The following is a 17,886-nucleotide window of genomic DNA, read 5'->3' on the forward strand; positions in this document are numbered from 1 at the left end:
TCCCCATCATCATATTTTGATGAAGAAAGAGATTTGTTGGAAGATTATGTTGAAATTACTTTCAGATTTGAATTTCAATGTTGGAATTCTCTATATAAGAGAACATCAGCTCAAAAAGATGGAACTCATTTGAGTAGTGTAAAGGAAAGAATTAAGACTTGTATTATTAAAAACATGTCGTAAATACTTTTTCGTTGTCGACATGGTTTTCAATCTAGGCATTGATATGATGAGTTATGTTTATTTTTTGAGATAAAAATTGTTATATGCTAATTTTGTATCCTGATCAGGAAAGGTTTTGGTGTCTGGTAATGGATCTATGAAAATTGAGGGAGAGAGAAATGATGCTTTGTCTCTGTTTTCTTAGCTATGATGTTCAGGTAATTGGGTAAAGTTGGATGAAATTTTCAAAGGCTTAAAATGTATGTTTATGTAGTTAACAGTTTATTCTGCACAATTTTAATATACTCACATACATTTGCACATAAATCACTAACTGGCAGGAAAAAATCTTGCAGATAGATACCCAACAAAAATATAATATAAAGGTTTCTGTAATCAAATTCATTGCACATTGGCAACAGGAATTTCTGACTAACAGACAACTCCGAATAGTATATAACCAACAAGCAATGAAATGAAAGAAAATGAGTCGGGGAAAAATGAAAAAGGGGAGTTTTTAACCAAATATCCTTCCTACCTAAAACTCAGTTTGTTTCTCCTTCGTGGCTGTCGCAGAAAATGTAGGACTGGGGATTCACTGTTGGCTCTCTTCAAAAGGAATAACCTCCTCATCAACCTTTAGTATTTCCTCTACTTCAACTTCCTTTGCCTGGTATTCCTCCTCTTCATCACTGGCTTCCCCATCACGCAACTTTTCCCTTTCCATTTTCTCCTCTTCATGCAACAGCTTCCACTCATTAATCCATGCTTCCCATTCTTCTTTCAGCTTCTTTCGCTTCTCACGATCTTGCTCACTCAACAGCAATGAAACATCTTGATCCTCTGCTTCATACTTCTTGCTGTATTTTTTCAAGTTCTTAGCAATCTCTTCCTCTTTCTCCTTACTCAAGAAGGATGGTGGCCTAGGGCGCCACAAAAACTGCACAAACAAGAAGCAATGCGATGAGTAGAGAATATATCATGTAATGGATATAAGCATATTCCTTCAGAAAAAAGAAAAAAAGGCACAGCCAACCAGAGCTCAACTGCACAGCAATTACAAGACAACATAGTTAAGATGACAGGTTGTAACACATTTAACAAAACTAGTAAAAACTGCAGGACCTACCTTAATGTTCTCATTGTGCAAACTGCAAAGTAAAAACTGCAGGAAACCTACCTAAAGTGCTGAGAAGACACAAGTCCTAGCACATTTAACTATCATAAACCCAGCCCTAGAGCAGTCACCTAACATACACCACTGACCACACAATCGTAACCTTTCATCATAACTACTTGCTTGTGACATCTTGAACAGAGATTAGAGAAATAATATATCTCACAAAATTGGCTATTAGCCTCTTATAATCTCACCGTTCTCGTCTTTTTTCACTTAAAGCAACTCTTTATGATATCCTTGCTACATCTATTAAAATGAAAAGAGTAAATACACAGTAATATAACATGGGAAAAAAAGTGCAGTAAGCAACGCGCTGATGGCAGAGCAGATTCTAATAAATGACGGCTGGAATATGTTCACACTAGCTTTTTCCAGTTAAAAAATAAGGACTATTTGTGCTCTATATATAAAAGAACAAGGATGATTTTGAGTTTCAAGCCCAAAAATAAGGAACTATTTAGGCTTTTTCTTGCAAAAAACACATGGTAAGATTATTACCTGGAAGAAATGATCCTTGAGTATCCTATACAGCAGCTTTCCGTTGAAAGACCAGATGTTGAATCCATTTTCCATCTCATGAACTGAAGTAACAGCTGTCGCTACATACCTATAATTGCAAAATAAAAAAACATAAGGACCAAATAGGAAGGTCTTACAGGGTAAAACTGATGAGAACAAAATCCAACTACCTTCCAGTTGGATCCCATTCGACATCTGTTGCCATAAAATGCTCAGCAGATGCCATGGTATCAAGCTCATCGACGTCAAAGAATTCCAACTGTCCATTGAAACCTTTCATTCCAGCCAAAATAATGAAGCGGCCTCCAGGTGACCAGTAGAGAGCATTAGCCTGCTTTCCCTTGAGAGTTGTCAGCTTTGAAACACGGCCCGTGTTAGTGCCAGACCGCATAGAGTAGAAACTGACATCTGGCCTGGGGTTGTCACCGTGGATGACAGCAAATCTGTGACCCTTAGGCTCCCAAGCAAATGCAATAATTTTATCATTCTTGTTGTCAAGCTCCAAAACCTCAATTGGAATATCCCGTTCTTTGATTCTGAACAGCTCAAAACCAGTGTATGTGCTTTTCTTGGTCTTCGTGTACCGGTCAACTTTGACAGCAAGGTAGTCTCCGTTGCTTTGCCAATACATTTTGCAATCACTTACACTGAAGAGATTCTTTTGCCTCAACTCCTCTTTACTTGGGATTTGCACAAGACTTACCTGTCAATTTAACACAGGTTTAGTTCAAATGCAAATATGAGTAGTTCCTCCAAATTACTGGCAACTTGCATAGAAGTTCTAGAACAAACCCTGGCAGGTTGATTTCCGCATTCAGGAACAAAGAGTGAAAGAATTGGATCTGTTGGTGACCAGCTAAAATCCATAACATTTTCAACCTTGATAGATTTCTTGTCAATAAGTGAGAAAGTCTCTGTTTCATAAACAGAGATGACATTCTTTCCTATTCTTGCAAAATACTTATCCTCTTTACCACCACTCCACCTGAAATCATTTCAAAAAAAAAAAAGTTAAAAGAGTATCCCACCATCCACTTTTCATTGTATTTCTGAGACTCCCATATCTAAATATACAATCAAGCATGCAAATGTTAGGAGTGACTGAAAGAGGTGGTAGAGAAGGATAGAAAATGCCTCTAACAATAGGATCAAAGCTCACCTAAAGACTGGCCAGGACACACCAGTAACACCTCCAGTTCCTCCAACTGCAAATTCATCAGCACTTCCCTTAAAATCTCTCATCACTTTTCCAGTTCTCACATCAAAAATATTTAGCACAACCCTCTGAAAGAAATCTGTATTAGAGAGGACATAGTATGGCCACAATTGGGTATACAAACAACATAAAGCTGAGACTTACGTGAGTGTCACGAGGGTTACTTGGTTCATGGCTGCTGTATGTCACCAGATATCTCTCACCGGGGGAGAAATCAATCAGCTTTACCTGCATTTAAATTCTGTAGATTTAAGTCACAGAAACCTGCATAAGTTTATTTCAGAGAAATAAGCACAAAACTAACCTGAGGATGTGCATAGCGCATGAGGCGGTTGAAAGTGGTGGCACCACCCCAAATTGCAGCGCCTTGTCTGTGAACTGTTGCCAAGTAAGTTCCCATAGGGGACCATTGAACAAAACTCTCAGTCCAATACTGCACTCAAGAAGACATAATTAGCAAAGATTAGTAATGGCCCATCTGCATGAAAGAAAGAAATATCCTTTGAATGATGAAGGTTCTGTTCAGAAGCATTTCATTTTTTGAAAATATGAGATGCCAAACAGTACAAATAAGAACAACCATGCGTTGACAGCTAAATGAGCAAAACGAGAATACAAGTCTCCTTACAGGACGTTTATAAACAAGCTCAGGCTTCATTTGTCTTGCATCATTCCAGAGGACCTCCGTGTCACCGCCAGACCGAATCACGTACTGATCTCTAGCTTTCTCATCAGTAAGCCACTTTAGCAGCATCTCCTGCCAGCGACACAAACATCTCAGTAATAGTAGATGAATGAAAAACTGACACTAGAATTTAAGACTCCGTGCTGGCTGACGAAAAACACAGAGCTGGTGAAGAGCCTAACCCCTGGAACATAAGGCTTGATCTCTGGTGGAGCCCACTCATCTGGAACTTTCAGGAACTTCTCAATGTCTTCAAACATGTTAACAGCAAATATATGTGACCTATCTAACTTGTATCCATGTGTCTTCTCCTTACTCAGCTCAGCTTCCTAAAGCAGGAAAACATAGCAACATGATGATCATTAGCAAAATGAAATTAGATATGTTCCTAGGTTGTCTAGACACTCCAACAACAACACACGCAGATCCATTTCTACCTTTTAGTTCATAGTTGGATATAACAATTTTTAAAAAGTGGATAGACAAGTGAACAGTGACCAACTTCCTGCACTCAGTAAGCCATGGATCACAACATTTGAACCATATAAGTTCCTCATATCCACATCACACAAGCACGACTTAGAGTATAACAAATCTAGGATGCAGCCAGGACATGTTTATAATCATCATCTAACTAAAGACAGATTATGACACTTCATAATTTCTCAGTGTAGATGACATGGTGCTAGCCTGTGAGCATTTTACTTTTCAGCTGGAATTTCCATTTTTACATCTTTTATCCATTCATAATCACATACCCCTCATCCCAATTTATGTGATGGTGTTTGACTAGGTACGGTGTCCAAGACGGAAAGGAAGACTTCAGAGACTTGTGGTCTAAAATAAGAGACAAGTATTTGTGTGGTTACAAATCATCTCATTAGGGATAATGATGGGGATTTTATAATTAAATTGTTACTAAATATAGAAAGATGTCATTCTTTTTTGGACCGTCTTAAAAAAGAGTGTCACCTAACATGAGACAGAAGGATTAATATTCTTCTTAGGCTAAGTAAGAGATTTGCACATAGAAAGTACTAATCAAAAGTCGAGACAACATATTCATCACCTATCACAAATATAAAGATGGTAGAAGAATTAATAAGTCACATCTCTAAACAATTCAGTTATAAGCCTCAAGCATTCTGTCTATAAAAATGAGATACTCTATGGCTTCTAAAAGAGACAAATTGGAGTACCTGAGGAGTATTATACTCTATAAAGCAGTACCCAAGTGTTTTCTGAGTCTCAGGATCAACAGGCATATAGAGACCACCCTCCTTAATAACACCAAGTTGGCTGTAAATTTTCCGAACTACTCCTTCCAATTTCTCATATTTCTCTTTAGGCACAACTGGAAGATTGTCCACCACCAGTATGTTTCCAAAACCTTGATCCTCCTCCAAGGCGTCCTCCTCCAACAAGTCTTCATCGTCACTGCCCTCGTCACATCCAAAAACAGCACAAATTCAAGACCCATAAAAAGTAATATAAAACATAGCAAATGAGAAACCAAAAATAATTATAGGAAAACTATAAGCGTAAACAAAAGAAACAAGACTAAGCTGAACACATAATAATCGATATATAAATCGAATCAAATCTTCACAACATAATTTGCAAACTCAATAAAAGAACGGTAAGAGAAACCCAGACATAGCAGTCGATATGAAAACTTAATATATTGAACTGGATATGAATATGATAATAAATCCAACAAACTCAAACACCCAGTAAAAACGCTAAAACTTTCTAATCTTTTCAAAACTATCAACCAAAGACATAAATTCAAACTCAAGAAATTAAAAAAAACATTAAGACCTCACCTCAATGAAACAAAAAACTACACACTTTACAGCAAAGTAGCAGAAGCACATAAAAGTGCAAGCAAAAATCAAGATTCAGACCTGGGTATCCCCAAATCATCACCAGGGGGAAGATGAATAGAGTCCAGATCGATTTGTGTAAGATCCACACCAAGCCTATCAGATATAGCTCTGATTTCTTCCATAGAAACCACTTCCGACATGATTGAATTCTGCTTTTATGCTCTTTGCTTAACTTTTTTTCTGTGCTCAATTCGACTATGAGAAGGTGCGAAGATAGCCACTTTGAATTGAAGCTGAAGGAGAAGTTGTGAGGTTAGGCCTTTAGGGATAGAGCGCAATGTGCAGGCACAGGGAGGTAAGTAGGGTTTATAATTCTGCTCCGGGTAAACGGGTCGATTCCGCGGGCACAAATACTATAGGCTTTAACCCTTTAAACTATACCCGTATTCATAATAATAATAATAATAAGAAGAAGAAGAAGAAAAATTTATATTTGAAGAAAAACATTATAATAATATCTTATAACCTTATATAAAAGTGAATAATAATATATTAAATATACATATACATATACATATACATAAATTAAATCAGATATGATATTATAATATATTATATGACATCGAACATAATTTTTTTAATAAGTATATATTATCGTAATATAGATAGATACCATGTGGTTTAGAGGAGACCACCTACGATAACAGATTTCTTTGCCCAAGTTACTATTCTTGGTGCTTAAGTTACTAACCTTGGTGCTCAAGTTGTTCTTCTACTAGAACAATTATAACGATCAAGTAATTGACTTATAAATAACTACGTCAATATGCTGAAAAAAATATGAAAAATTAAATCATGAAGGTCTTGCGTTTCTTTTCTTCATCAATTGTAATTTATAAATTTTAAAAGTATGTTTTATGTCTCCTAAATCAGTACAAAATAGTATTTACACGTTAGTGTGTCACAAAGTCATTCGCTTGTTACTTGGAAGGAGTAGAAACTAATGTCTATGTTTTACAGTGACGTGACCAAATCCGTAAGGTCATGATTTTTTTTAAAAAAAAATCCTTTAATTCTTATTGTTTTAATTTTCCCTTGATTTGGTAAGCATATGAAGTACTACTCGATCGAGTCAATGAATTTAGTCGAATATGATATTATAATATTTTATATTGAATTATGTTGGATAAATATTTTTCTCTACTAGACCTAGAGCATAATTTTCTTTAATAAGTATATATTAACTATTTAATATTGCTAAACGTTTAAATATATATAATATATCCTTGTCTACCAAAAAAATTATTTAATATTGCGTAAATATGTTACATTGTTCACATTATAAAAGTTGTGTGCGTGCACCGAGAAAAAATACATATTACTATCAGACTTATGAGGCTGGTATTTTATAATTTTTAGTTTGGATGAAAAAATATATACGTAATAAAATGTGAAAAATGCAAGATTGTACCTATAAGAATTGATTTGAAAAATGAGGAAAATATTTCTTAGGTCGATCTTGCAGGATTGACGTTTGTTCAAATATATATAATATGTTCTTACAAATAATGTTGGTGTATATACCACAAATTATAATAAATTATAGTTGAAAATAAAATGAACAAAAATAATAAATAATATTCACACTGAATTCTTTTAAAGGAGATTCAACCACATTACCAAAGAAACACTTTTAATATAATTTTTCTCTCTTTGGAATAGTGAATAAGTTGGAGACTTTTGAATATTTTTCTTTATTTCATTACACTAACCTCACTACACACTATAATATTTTTCCACACCTTCCATAATTTTTATTATACTTCACAAAGAAAAAAGCGTCACTATTTATAGGAGTAAAATTCTTTTTATGGATTAAATAACAAAGTAATGGAATAATAATATTATAGAACATGGATTAGCGATGAATAAAACATACACTTTTGTCAATTTATATCAACTATGTATACACTCAGTATTTTAATTTCAGACATGAACACATGAGTTGCAAAGCATCAAGAAGAATGAAAATATTAAAGACGTATTAAGAAGAAAACAATTCGTGAAAAAAATATAAAGAAGGCAAGTGATATCATAATAAGGTTTTATTTAAAAAGGAAAATTAAAAAAATATGTTCAACAAATAATTTTGTTATTATTTTACTTCCATCATTAGAAATCCTAACTCAACAATATTTGTAACACCTTTTCTTTTCCTTCTCAGGAGTATGTACCATAGTTTTACTGCTATATCTCTTTTTTCCTATATATTCATGGTTTTGGTTTGCCTGTCTGCTTTGTAATTCTTCCCGCCAGCCATGGCTACCAACATTTCTGCTTCTGCTTCTTCCACCACCAATCTACTCAACCAACGCCTCTTCTCGTTTCCACCTTCTCAATACAATAAAAACATCCTAATTAAACCATACCAACAACAATGTCCTTTAATCAGTTCTTCCAATAAGAAGAACAGGGCAGCTATGGTTGTTAATTCGTCGCGTAAATTAATCAATTTGGATCAACATGATGATTATTTGGACGTCGACGACAAGCCTAAGGAAGAGTGTGGAGTGGTTGGTATCTATGGTGATCCAGAGGCCTCGCGTTTATGTTATTTGGCGCTCCACGCCCTTCAGCACCGTGGTCAGGAAGGTGCTGGTATGGTTACTGTTGAAAATAAAGTTGTTAAATCGGTTACAGGTATTGGATTGGTTTCTGATGTGTTCAACGAGTCGAAACTTGATCAACTTCCAGGTGACATGGCTATTGGTCATGTTAGGTATTCTACTGCTGCTGGCTCTTCTTCAATGCTGAAAAATGTTCAGCCTTTTGTTACAAGTTCTAAATTTGGATCTTTTGGTGTTGCACACAACGGTAATTTTGTGAATTATCAATTGCTTCGTGCTGAACTTGAGGGGAAGGGGTCAATTTTCAGTACCACTTCTGATACGGAGGTGGTACTTCATCTTATAGCAAAATCAAAGGCGAGGATTTTTGCTTTGAGGGCTCTTGAGGCTTGCGAGAAGCTACAGGGAGCTTACTCACTGGTGTTTGTGACGGAGGATGGTAAGTTAGTTGCAGTAAGGGATCCGTTTGGATTTAGGCCATTGGTTATGGGTAGGAGGAAGAATGGGGCTATAGTTTTTGCCTCGGAGACATGTGCTTTGGACTTGGTTGAGGCTACGTACGAAAGGGAGGTTCATCCTGGTGAGATGGTGCTAGTTGATGATACTAGTAAAGAACCTCAATCAATGTATCTCCTGAAGCCTCATCCTCCTGAGCCTAAATCTTGTATCTTTGAGCATATTTACTTTGCCCAGCCTAATTCAATAGTATTTGGGAAGTCAGTGTATGAATCTAGACATGCTTTCGGGGAAATTCTAGCTACAGAGTCCCCTGTGGAGGGCTGTGATGTTGTGATAGCAGTTCCAGATTCAGGTGTTGTAGCAGCACTTGGTTATGCAGCCAAAGCAGGGGTACCATATCAACAAGGCTTAATAAGATCACACTATGTTGGCAGGAAATTTATCGAGCCGTTTCAGAAGATTAGAGATTTCGGGGTGAAGCTTAAGCTCTCACCAGTTAGAGCAGTATTGGAAGGGAAAAAAGTGGTGGTTGTGGATGATTCAATCGTTAGAGGAACGACTTCGTCAAAGATTGTAAGGATGTTGAAGGAGGCAGGGGCAAAAGAGGTCCATATGAGGATTGCAAGTCCTCCAATTATAGCTTCTTGTTACTATGGGATAGACACTCCTAGTACAGAGGAATTGATATCTAACAGGATGAAAGTGGAGGAGATTAGGAAGTTTATCCGGGCAGATTCTTTAGCCTTTCTGCCAACTGATAGCTTTCGTAAGTTATTAGGCAGTGATCATACAAACTTTTGTTATGCTTGTTTTTCAGGTAAGTATCCACTCTACCCAAGCGTGGCTATGGAGGAGTCTATAGATGATACAATGAAGTTGACAGTAGCTGCTAATTAATTTTTTTATTTTATAGTAGTAGTATTCTTGAATGATTATTTGCACTTGCAGAAAAGAAAGAAAAGTTTCCCAAAGTGCGTGCATATTTTATTTCATTTACAATGTTGTCCAGGCTATATCATTTTTTTTTAAGTACAGACAAATTTCTTTTAACTTTAACAATACCAAGTTGAGATCAATTGCACCTAGCATGATGTTCAATCTAATATTCAATTCTCAAGAACGCTCAAGGCAGTAACTCACACGTCACAACAACAAAAGCACGTCAGGAAACAGGACATATTTAGTAAACAATTGCAATCACTGTTCACAATTTCACCGACCCTGCCTGAATCTGATAAACATATATTCTTCTGCACAACAGATGAACCTCAAGCTTCTACAATGGGGAAACAACAGTTCTTTTTCCTGTGTTTATGTTATTAGTAGTACAAAATCTCCTAAAGATAGTTGGTCCACGAATACCTAGAAGCTTCTAACACACCATTAACATGTAATGTTCTTATCTCATTTTTATCTAATCTTAAACATAGTCACGTCCAACTCGGGACTAAGTGATTGGCTTGGATGATTAGTCAGATCTTGACTCGTCAAAGAAAAAGCATATACATGAGAGGCTTATGACTCTACTCCATATGGGAGAAGGGCAGCAGCCACAATCCTACCTTCTTCGTTTAGAATATTGTAAGTTGATGCAGCATTTCTCTGTAACACAGATGAAATAAGGAATGTAAGCAATATAAAATGGATGAGAGAAAGAAGAAAAAACTCGGATCAAGGAATATGACAATATGTACAACAAAAAACACGATATATGCGGTTATCTAATAAACAACAGGCTAGAAAAGCAAGCCTTTAGAGTTCAGAGAGCAATTACTCTTTCAAGTGAGTAGTCTGATATCAATCTACCAAAACATGTGTCATTCAGTTATAGGCACAGAACACCTGAGCAGAATATTTTGTGAAGAATCACATGAATAGGAAATAGTATGTTCAAACCAAATTGAAAATTTAGAGAAGAGGGAGAGAAAAGCCACTTTCAAAACATTGGCTAATATCTTGACATGTTTATGGCTACCATAATGCTCATTCGAAATTTACTAACCAATAAAAAACACTAAACAAGTTAAACGAATCTAGTTGTGTTTAAACTCCTTTGGTCTGGGTCCAGGAATGTCAAAGAGATCCACCTTACATCTTCCAATTGTAGTTTTGGACAAAAAGTTCCAGAGATGTTGAGTCAATGGTGGGGGTATGAGCAGTAAACAAGAATAAATATTGCTCAGAACTTCTATGGCTAACCATCTCATATATCCACACAATCTGATAACTACTAAATAGTGCATAAAGGATGACATATCCCCTTCCTTTGGCACATCATTTTTCATAATAAACAAAGAACCATATACTTACAGAATCAACTGCTTCCAATTTCATTCCAGTAGAACGAATAAAGGCACGAAGCTCAGGATTTACCGGTTGAATGTACTTCCCACAGCCAAGAAGAAGAATTTCTGCAGTGAAGTTATATTAGAAAGAAAGAGAAGCATGAATACCAAGAGTACTATAAACTTAAGAAGATAATCATTCCTCGACAAAAACAGGAACAGAGTCAATACTCATTAGATTAAATGAAAATCAAATTGGAGTTGGATTTTCTGCATAATTCTTATAGCTGTTGCTTTCGGGATAGCTTGCATGCACTGATTATTCCACTGGATACCAACTACCTCTCACCACACAGATACCAGTTATAATTCTGCCCACCAAGAGTTACCAAGGTTTTCACCCACTTCATTAACTGCAATGTCACACCCTTTGGTGAGGACTTTCTCAACATCTTATGCTGAATTTTCCCTCTACACCAAACTCTTCAAAGCTAAGGGTGTTGTTGGACATCCACAATTCTCCTACTAATAAAGGTCAAACAAATACTGAATCCTGTTCAAGTTAATTACGTTTTCCAGTTTTGAAATGAAATTCTATTTCAAGTATTGGAGAAGTCAAAAAACCACACACCCTTTATGGCAAGATATTTTGAAAAAGTCTATCCACCCTAACCACCAGGCTGTTTCCACTAACCAGTTATTGGCAAAGATAAAGCAAATGGAGGGGAATATCAACACAGCACAGCTGCAACCTATGTTGCTCGGACTCTTTCAAAATGTCGATGGTTGCGTGTCAGATCCTCCAAAAATAGAGTATTTTTGAAGGATCCGACACGGGTGTGGCATCATTTTGGAGAGTCTGAGCAACTTCGGCTGCAACTATTCTTTGCTTATACAGAAATTTACCATCATTTTTCAATTAATAAAGGCTTAATACATAGATTACCCCCGAGCTTTAGTGAAATCCCTGTTACACACCCCTTGACCATGGGGAACCTTTTATACACCAAAAGTTTCAAAAAGTGTGCCTAAAAACACACTGTTTTAGTTATGTGGCACTCGTGTGTAATACACATACAAGCAGTGTTTTGGATGGCGAAAGGCGACAAGGGTCTGCCTTGCCACAAGGCGAGGCGAGCGGCGAGGTGCTTGCCTTTTTGAAATGCGATACCAATTAATACCAAAAAGTTAAAATATTTAATTGCATATGTAAATAATCAGATTCTCAATAGCAATAACATATTAGCAAATATTTCAATTCAAAAACTGAAAATAGATTGTACATACTAAAAGTCTAGAACTTGAATGAGAAAAAAACAGAACAAAAGTCAAAACAGAGGTAGAAGTGACTCTAAAGTATGAAGAAGAAGAAGAAGAAGGACAAAGAAACCGAGGAAGATGAAATCTGAAGAAGAAATATGTATTGGTTGGACTTTGGAGTAGCCGGAGGAGTCTAGTCGAAAACCATAAAAGTACCTTATAACTTTTAAAACCCTAAATTGGTTGCATTTTTTTTAAGATAATACAAAAGGTGACACCTTTCCCGCCTTTCTTGCCTCTCGCCTTTTGTCTCCATGGCGTCACCTTTTGGAGATTGCCTCGCCACAAAGTTAAAAGGCGATGAAGGGTCGCCTTGCCTCGCCTCTCGCCATTGGCGATGAGGCGATCACCTTTCACAACACTGTATACAAGAGGCGAGCGAATGCAAAAAAGAATTATATCAGATGCTTTATATGAATGCCACGTGTCTAACTTTAATTTTTTCCCCTTTTTTCATTTCACACAAAAGAACAGATAAAGCAAAAATAGCCCACAACCCTTCCCCTCACGTCTTCTCCCCCACTTCTCTCCCCATCTTCTTCCCCAACTCTCTCCCCCCTTTTTTCCGTCTTCCCCCACCCCTGCAATTGATCCCTCCTCTTTTGTGTCTTTTAAAAATTCGTTATTGCTGTTCAAAATCAGTGGAACTTTTCCCTTTTTGTCTCTTTTTGGGCTCAATATGATTAAGATATGGGAAAAGTTAATGACAAAAAACAAGGGATGGTCGGAGATGGAATATCAGGCGAAACTCCGGTCGCTGAGTTGGTTAAGTCCCAACTCCAAAAAGCTAATAAAGTTGGTTTTTTGAGACAGCTAATAAAGTTGGTTTGAAAAAAACATTTAGATAATTCTAATTTTTTGGGGAACTTTGCTCTCAGTTTGACACCATGGTTGGTAGCCGAACCAAAATCTGACGAGCTGGGTGGGAGTTCCCTTAGTTTTCCTTTTTTTTGCTCAGCTGGAGATATTTTTAAGACTAACTAATGACACATGTCACCACCTTATTGGTGTGTGACATTCACCTATTTAAATGAAGTGGTCAACCATAATAGTGATGTGCATTAGACACAATTCTTGAAACATTTGGTGTGTAAAAGATTACCCGTGGTCAAGGGGTGTCAGGTGTGTAACAGGGATTTCGCTACAAGATCAGCGGCAATTTATGTATCAAGCCATTAATAATAGGTTTACCCATAAAATATTTTAAGAGCAGCTAGAGCATACTTTCTGTCAATATATTTTACCTAGTTTTTCTTTTTATCCATCAGAAGAATATTTAACTACCATGAATACTAATAGCTACTTCTCCAAGATCTTAAATCAGTATAAACCAACAATATTTTTTACTACTGACTTAGTGCTTTGAAACAAACTTCCAAACGTATTAAAACCTTGCATTTGCCCTTAGGGCTTTGGTCTAGGGTTAGGCATCGTCCTGAGTTTGAACCCACAAGGCACAGACAACATGGTATTTAATTGGAGAAGGGTAGAGGATTGGTCCATTATCCACCGAGTTTTAAATTATGTACCACCAGCCCTTGGGGTTTTCCCGGTTATCCAGAAAAACATAACAAACTTTTCACCTTTAAATGATTGGTTAAGATTTAAAATCTTTAACTACCTTGAGTTACAAATTCAAGCTAATTTCCTTGAGTTCAAACGATACTAGTATCAATATATAAAAAGGGTATATAAATTTCCAGAAATGATCTGTATCAGTGAAGAAATATTTGCTTATGTCAGATGGAACATTGAGTTCAGACAAGAGAACCCAAACAAGTACAGTACAACAGTAGTATATCCTTCTCAAGCAGGAAATTGCACCAGACAGATTTACAATCTTACGGTGTGATGTGATGTGCACGTTATAACTTGACACAAACTTGCATAATGTTCCCCTTCTTTTTTCTTTTTTCTTTTTTTTGAGAAAGGTAATGCTGTAATAGAAATATTTCCCCCTTTTACGTGGAAGACAAAATGAGATAAAACTGTGTACTGCTGAAAGATTTTCAAAACATTTCAATTGATGTTGCTAATTGGAAAGGAAAATAGGTAAAAAGATTTGCAGTCACAGAAAAACATAAAACTTGATTGGTCTCAGCAAGAAAAGGAACAAGCAATATTTTGAAATCATATTACTTCATCAAAAAAATAAAAGGAACAAGCAATGAGACATGCAAGGTCCACTTCTAAAAATGTTGTACATGAACATGAAGGTAAGTGCAGAGAAACATCAGCTGAGCATAGTATTCTTCAACAATAGACCGACTACTACTCACCTGGAACTGGTCGCACTGTCTGGAAGATAGATAAGCTGCATGCCACATACCAATGTCATGTCAGATGAGACTGTATAACCAAACTGTAAAAGGAAACAATTGGGTCTTTTTAAGGGGAAAGACCTTTCATAAGTGACGTCCAGGCAATATAACTAAAGAGTTGGACTTAGTGACAGCAAAATGTCCAAACATATATAATACAAGAGTTCTGGACAACTACTTCCTTTACCCCCACAAAATTTTCTCACTTTGACCTGGCTAAGTTATAAAATGAGAGTTTTACTCTTGTATATGGAGCAAGTGAAGATATGAGTAACTTTTTAGCTTTGCAGACCCTTACAAGGAAAAAGTTCCATACGATAGTGCAAAAAAGTTAGATCCATGTAATTATTGTTCTTGTTTGACATATGATAGAACTTCCCTTTTTAAGCAACTGGACACTTAAAGAGGAATATCACATTCTTGCACCCTGCTGTCACTTTTTGGTCATCCACTGAGCTACAGGGTATCTTCATCCTTAACTCTAATCGACCACAAGCTAAACCATACTGAACCATTTCAAATGGCTAGTTCAATATATATAAACCTATAAATAGTTTTCCCATGTCTAACCAACTTCTAGTACATTACTAGAAAGGAAGGCAACAAAAGTCTCTATACAATGAGGAGCAAAAGTAAGTACCTTTCTGGAGTAACCTCCGAAAGTTTTTTGGGATGCCAAGACATTAGCAAGTTCCCAACACAAAGTAAGCTACCTTCATAATGTACCCCTTTAACTCCGAAACCAGTATCAGTAACCCTACGAGGAGCCAAAAAAGATAATTAAATAAGAATCAAGTGGATACACATCACGTACTGAAACATGTTAACATATCTTGAAGTTTAAGGAAAAAATACCACAACTTAATTTTTGTCAGAAACATGATAAATAGATAGATATCATCCATCACACATTGTATGTTGTTCATTATACCGAGATGGTGGAGGATTACTTGGAGGTTTTCATGGATGACTTTCTGTTTGTGGGTGATCCGTCTGAGGGATGTTTCCGCATACACCACATATTCAACTCTTCCCATTAACTCAGTTTGTTAACAAATCTCTATACACTTCAAGAACTATTATCTTTCTTAGCCCAAGATTTACATCCTTTGTTCACATGCTTTCATCTTAAACTCATGTTAATCAAGCCCAAGACTTGGTTATTATCTGAATTAACCTAGGAACTCATGGCAGAGGAGCAGAGTCGCCTCAATGTTAATCCCCTGACTCTACTGGGAATCACTGGACCTCATCCAGCTTAGCAGACTCAGTATTTCCACCAACATAATAATAGATGGGATTATGATGGAAACTGTACCAGATTACCATTCTATGTTAATTTAGAACGTGGGGCATTAATAAATTAAAATAAATTCCAAAAGAGAGGCAAAGAAGCTTCTAAAAAGAAGAAGCCATCCATCCCAGAGGGCTATGAGGCTATAGATCATATCTATTGAACCAGCTTGCCACAATTTAATATGCAAAAGCACAAAAGAGTCCACAAGTCTAGTAATACAAATAAGATAGCCCCCTAAATTTGTAGCTTGATCAATATTCCTCAGAAATATCATATAACCAGACATTTTTCTCAAGGACCACATTTTGACTCACATGAAGTTATTAAGAACAATTTAAGATTAGCACTAGTGAATATTCGCCATATGTATTGATAAACGGTGTGGGTGGTTTTCTAATTCTCTTATCTCTTGGTGGACCAAAAGTAATGCAAGTTTTGGGTGAACACTATTATAGAGCTAAAAATGAACTGGATAGCAACTGCAACCCATAGTTCTTCTTCCTCCCCCTCCCCTAGGACCCTTTAAAGATGAGAAAAAACATTGTGTCCTCTACTAACAGTCTTTTATGTATACATTAATATGCCTCTTTTTCCTATTCTTCTTGCCCCTCCACAAAAAACAATAGCCCTAGAAAAGAGAGACATCAATTCTTCTAGTCAGTTCATTTTTTTACAACTGCCATACAACAGGGGAAAAAAAGAAGAGGAGGGTAAATAGGATGTGTGAGGATGAAACTAAAAGGAAACAAGAAAAATATATTTGATACAGAAAAATCATATTTTTTATCCTTTGATAAAGCTAATTGTCAAAAAATTATAGAGCAAACTTGAAACTACTCCAGAAATAAAATGTATGCTTTGTGATTGACATTTGAACATAAATTAGGAACTGGGAAGGGAAGTAAGGCATAGAGGATAAAAGTAAATTTCAGCTAGCATGCTATTAAACTGCCAATATAAGGTGAAACTAAGAAGTTCTATAGGTCTGGTGAGGCAATGAGCCTCTGCAAGAAACAGAATAATGGCCTATTAGCATGCCTAGTCAGCATGAAGAACTCTAACCAGATCATATAATTGCTTCCTTCAACTAAGTAATTGCAATCCATTAAATCATATGAACGTCAACTAACATCAAAGCGTATTCCAAATAGAAAATTTGCTTCGATTTAATTCCTTACTTCTACTCTCTGAAAATAATTGGTTGAATTAACTACTATTACGACCTAAGACACCTAAATTGAAAAGTAAGAAAAACATGAACAAATTGCAAGTGTTATTCAGATGAAATAGGTCAATTATACACCTAAATCAATGAAAAAACCAGAATATGAGAAAAATTAATGTACTGATTAAAGGATAGGAAAGTACTGTTTGAAGCGTATTTGATCTTCAGGGACGTTATCGATGAGATTGATTTGATCGTATAGCGAGAATGCTCGTCTCAGTGAAGGCAACGGTTGATTTGAAGGCATATGATTTGAGGTTCTCCTCCTCATAGCTCGCACCAACGTCGGCAGCGTCACCATTGCTTTCCCTCTCACCGCCATTTCTCCACCTTCCCCTTTCGAGGTTGCAGAAGAATACTCAAAACTAAGAGGATCAACTTTGTTTTTTTGACTTTTCCCCACAACATTTTCCGGTAGTGCAATAAGACCCCTAAAGTATTCGGAACACCGTACTCACCGTTTAGATTTTCTTTTTCTAGGAATCCAATTAGAATATGATGAAATAGTTAATGCTTTTCATGTTTAGGTCTGTACTTAAGTCAAATTTTGATAAAGTACCATTTTAAAACAGTGAAGCACAATATGTCTAAGCATATAGTAAAAATTAATATATCAAAATTGCCTCTGGCTAGGGAGCATGCATGTCGTCCAACAGTTGCTCCCCGCTATTAGGTGTCCATGTCAGCACGAGCCTAATATATGTTATTATTTTGGTCTTTTCTATCTCAATTTATGTTATACAACTGAAATTTTGAAAAAT

At 36.3% G+C, this 17,886-nt stretch overlaps 3 protein-coding genes across 3 annotated transcripts; 1 reads left to right on the forward strand and 2 right to left on the reverse strand.

Moving 5' to 3' along the window:
- Positions 1–519: 519 nt before the first annotated feature.
- LOC125833685 (eukaryotic translation initiation factor 3 subunit B) lies at positions 520–5,934 on the reverse strand. Its single transcript, XM_049512853.1, has 11 exons — positions 5,670–5,934; positions 4,962–5,199; positions 3,945–4,091; positions 3,706–3,834; positions 3,382–3,510; positions 3,222–3,305; positions 3,021–3,145; positions 2,654–2,846; positions 2,032–2,564; positions 1,841–1,949; positions 520–1,102 (listed from the first exon to the last, which is right to left on the reverse strand). Exons 1-11 carry the CDS (start codon positions 5,789–5,791, stop codon positions 758–760), a joined length of 2,154 nt encoding a protein of 717 aa, XP_049368810.1. The 5' UTR covers positions 5,792–5,934; the 3' UTR covers positions 520–757.
- A 1,975-nt stretch (positions 5,935–7,909) lies between these two features.
- LOC125833543 (amidophosphoribosyltransferase, chloroplastic-like) lies at positions 7,910–9,574 on the forward strand. The gene has a single exon (XM_049512709.1). The coding sequence runs from the start codon at positions 7,910–7,912 to the stop codon at positions 9,572–9,574; it is 1,665 nt and encodes a 554-aa protein (XP_049368666.1).
- Positions 9,575–9,928: 354 nt separating this feature from the next.
- LOC125833699 (uncharacterized) lies at positions 9,929–17,508 on the reverse strand. Its single transcript, XM_049512872.1, has 5 exons — positions 17,269–17,508; positions 15,244–15,360; positions 14,562–14,596; positions 10,988–11,088; positions 9,929–10,279 (listed from the first exon to the last, which is right to left on the reverse strand). Exons 1-5 carry the CDS (start codon positions 17,445–17,447, stop codon positions 10,193–10,195), a joined length of 519 nt encoding a protein of 172 aa, XP_049368829.1. The 5' UTR covers positions 17,448–17,508; the 3' UTR covers positions 9,929–10,192.
- Positions 17,509–17,886: the final 378 nt, after the last annotated feature.

Source organism: Solanum verrucosum, unplaced genomic scaffold (assembly GCF_900185275.1).
Source record: "Solanum verrucosum unplaced genomic scaffold, falcon-dt-bn FXZP01000307.1, whole genome shotgun sequence".
NCBI lineage: Eukaryota > Viridiplantae > Streptophyta > Magnoliopsida > Solanales > Solanaceae > Solanum > Solanum verrucosum.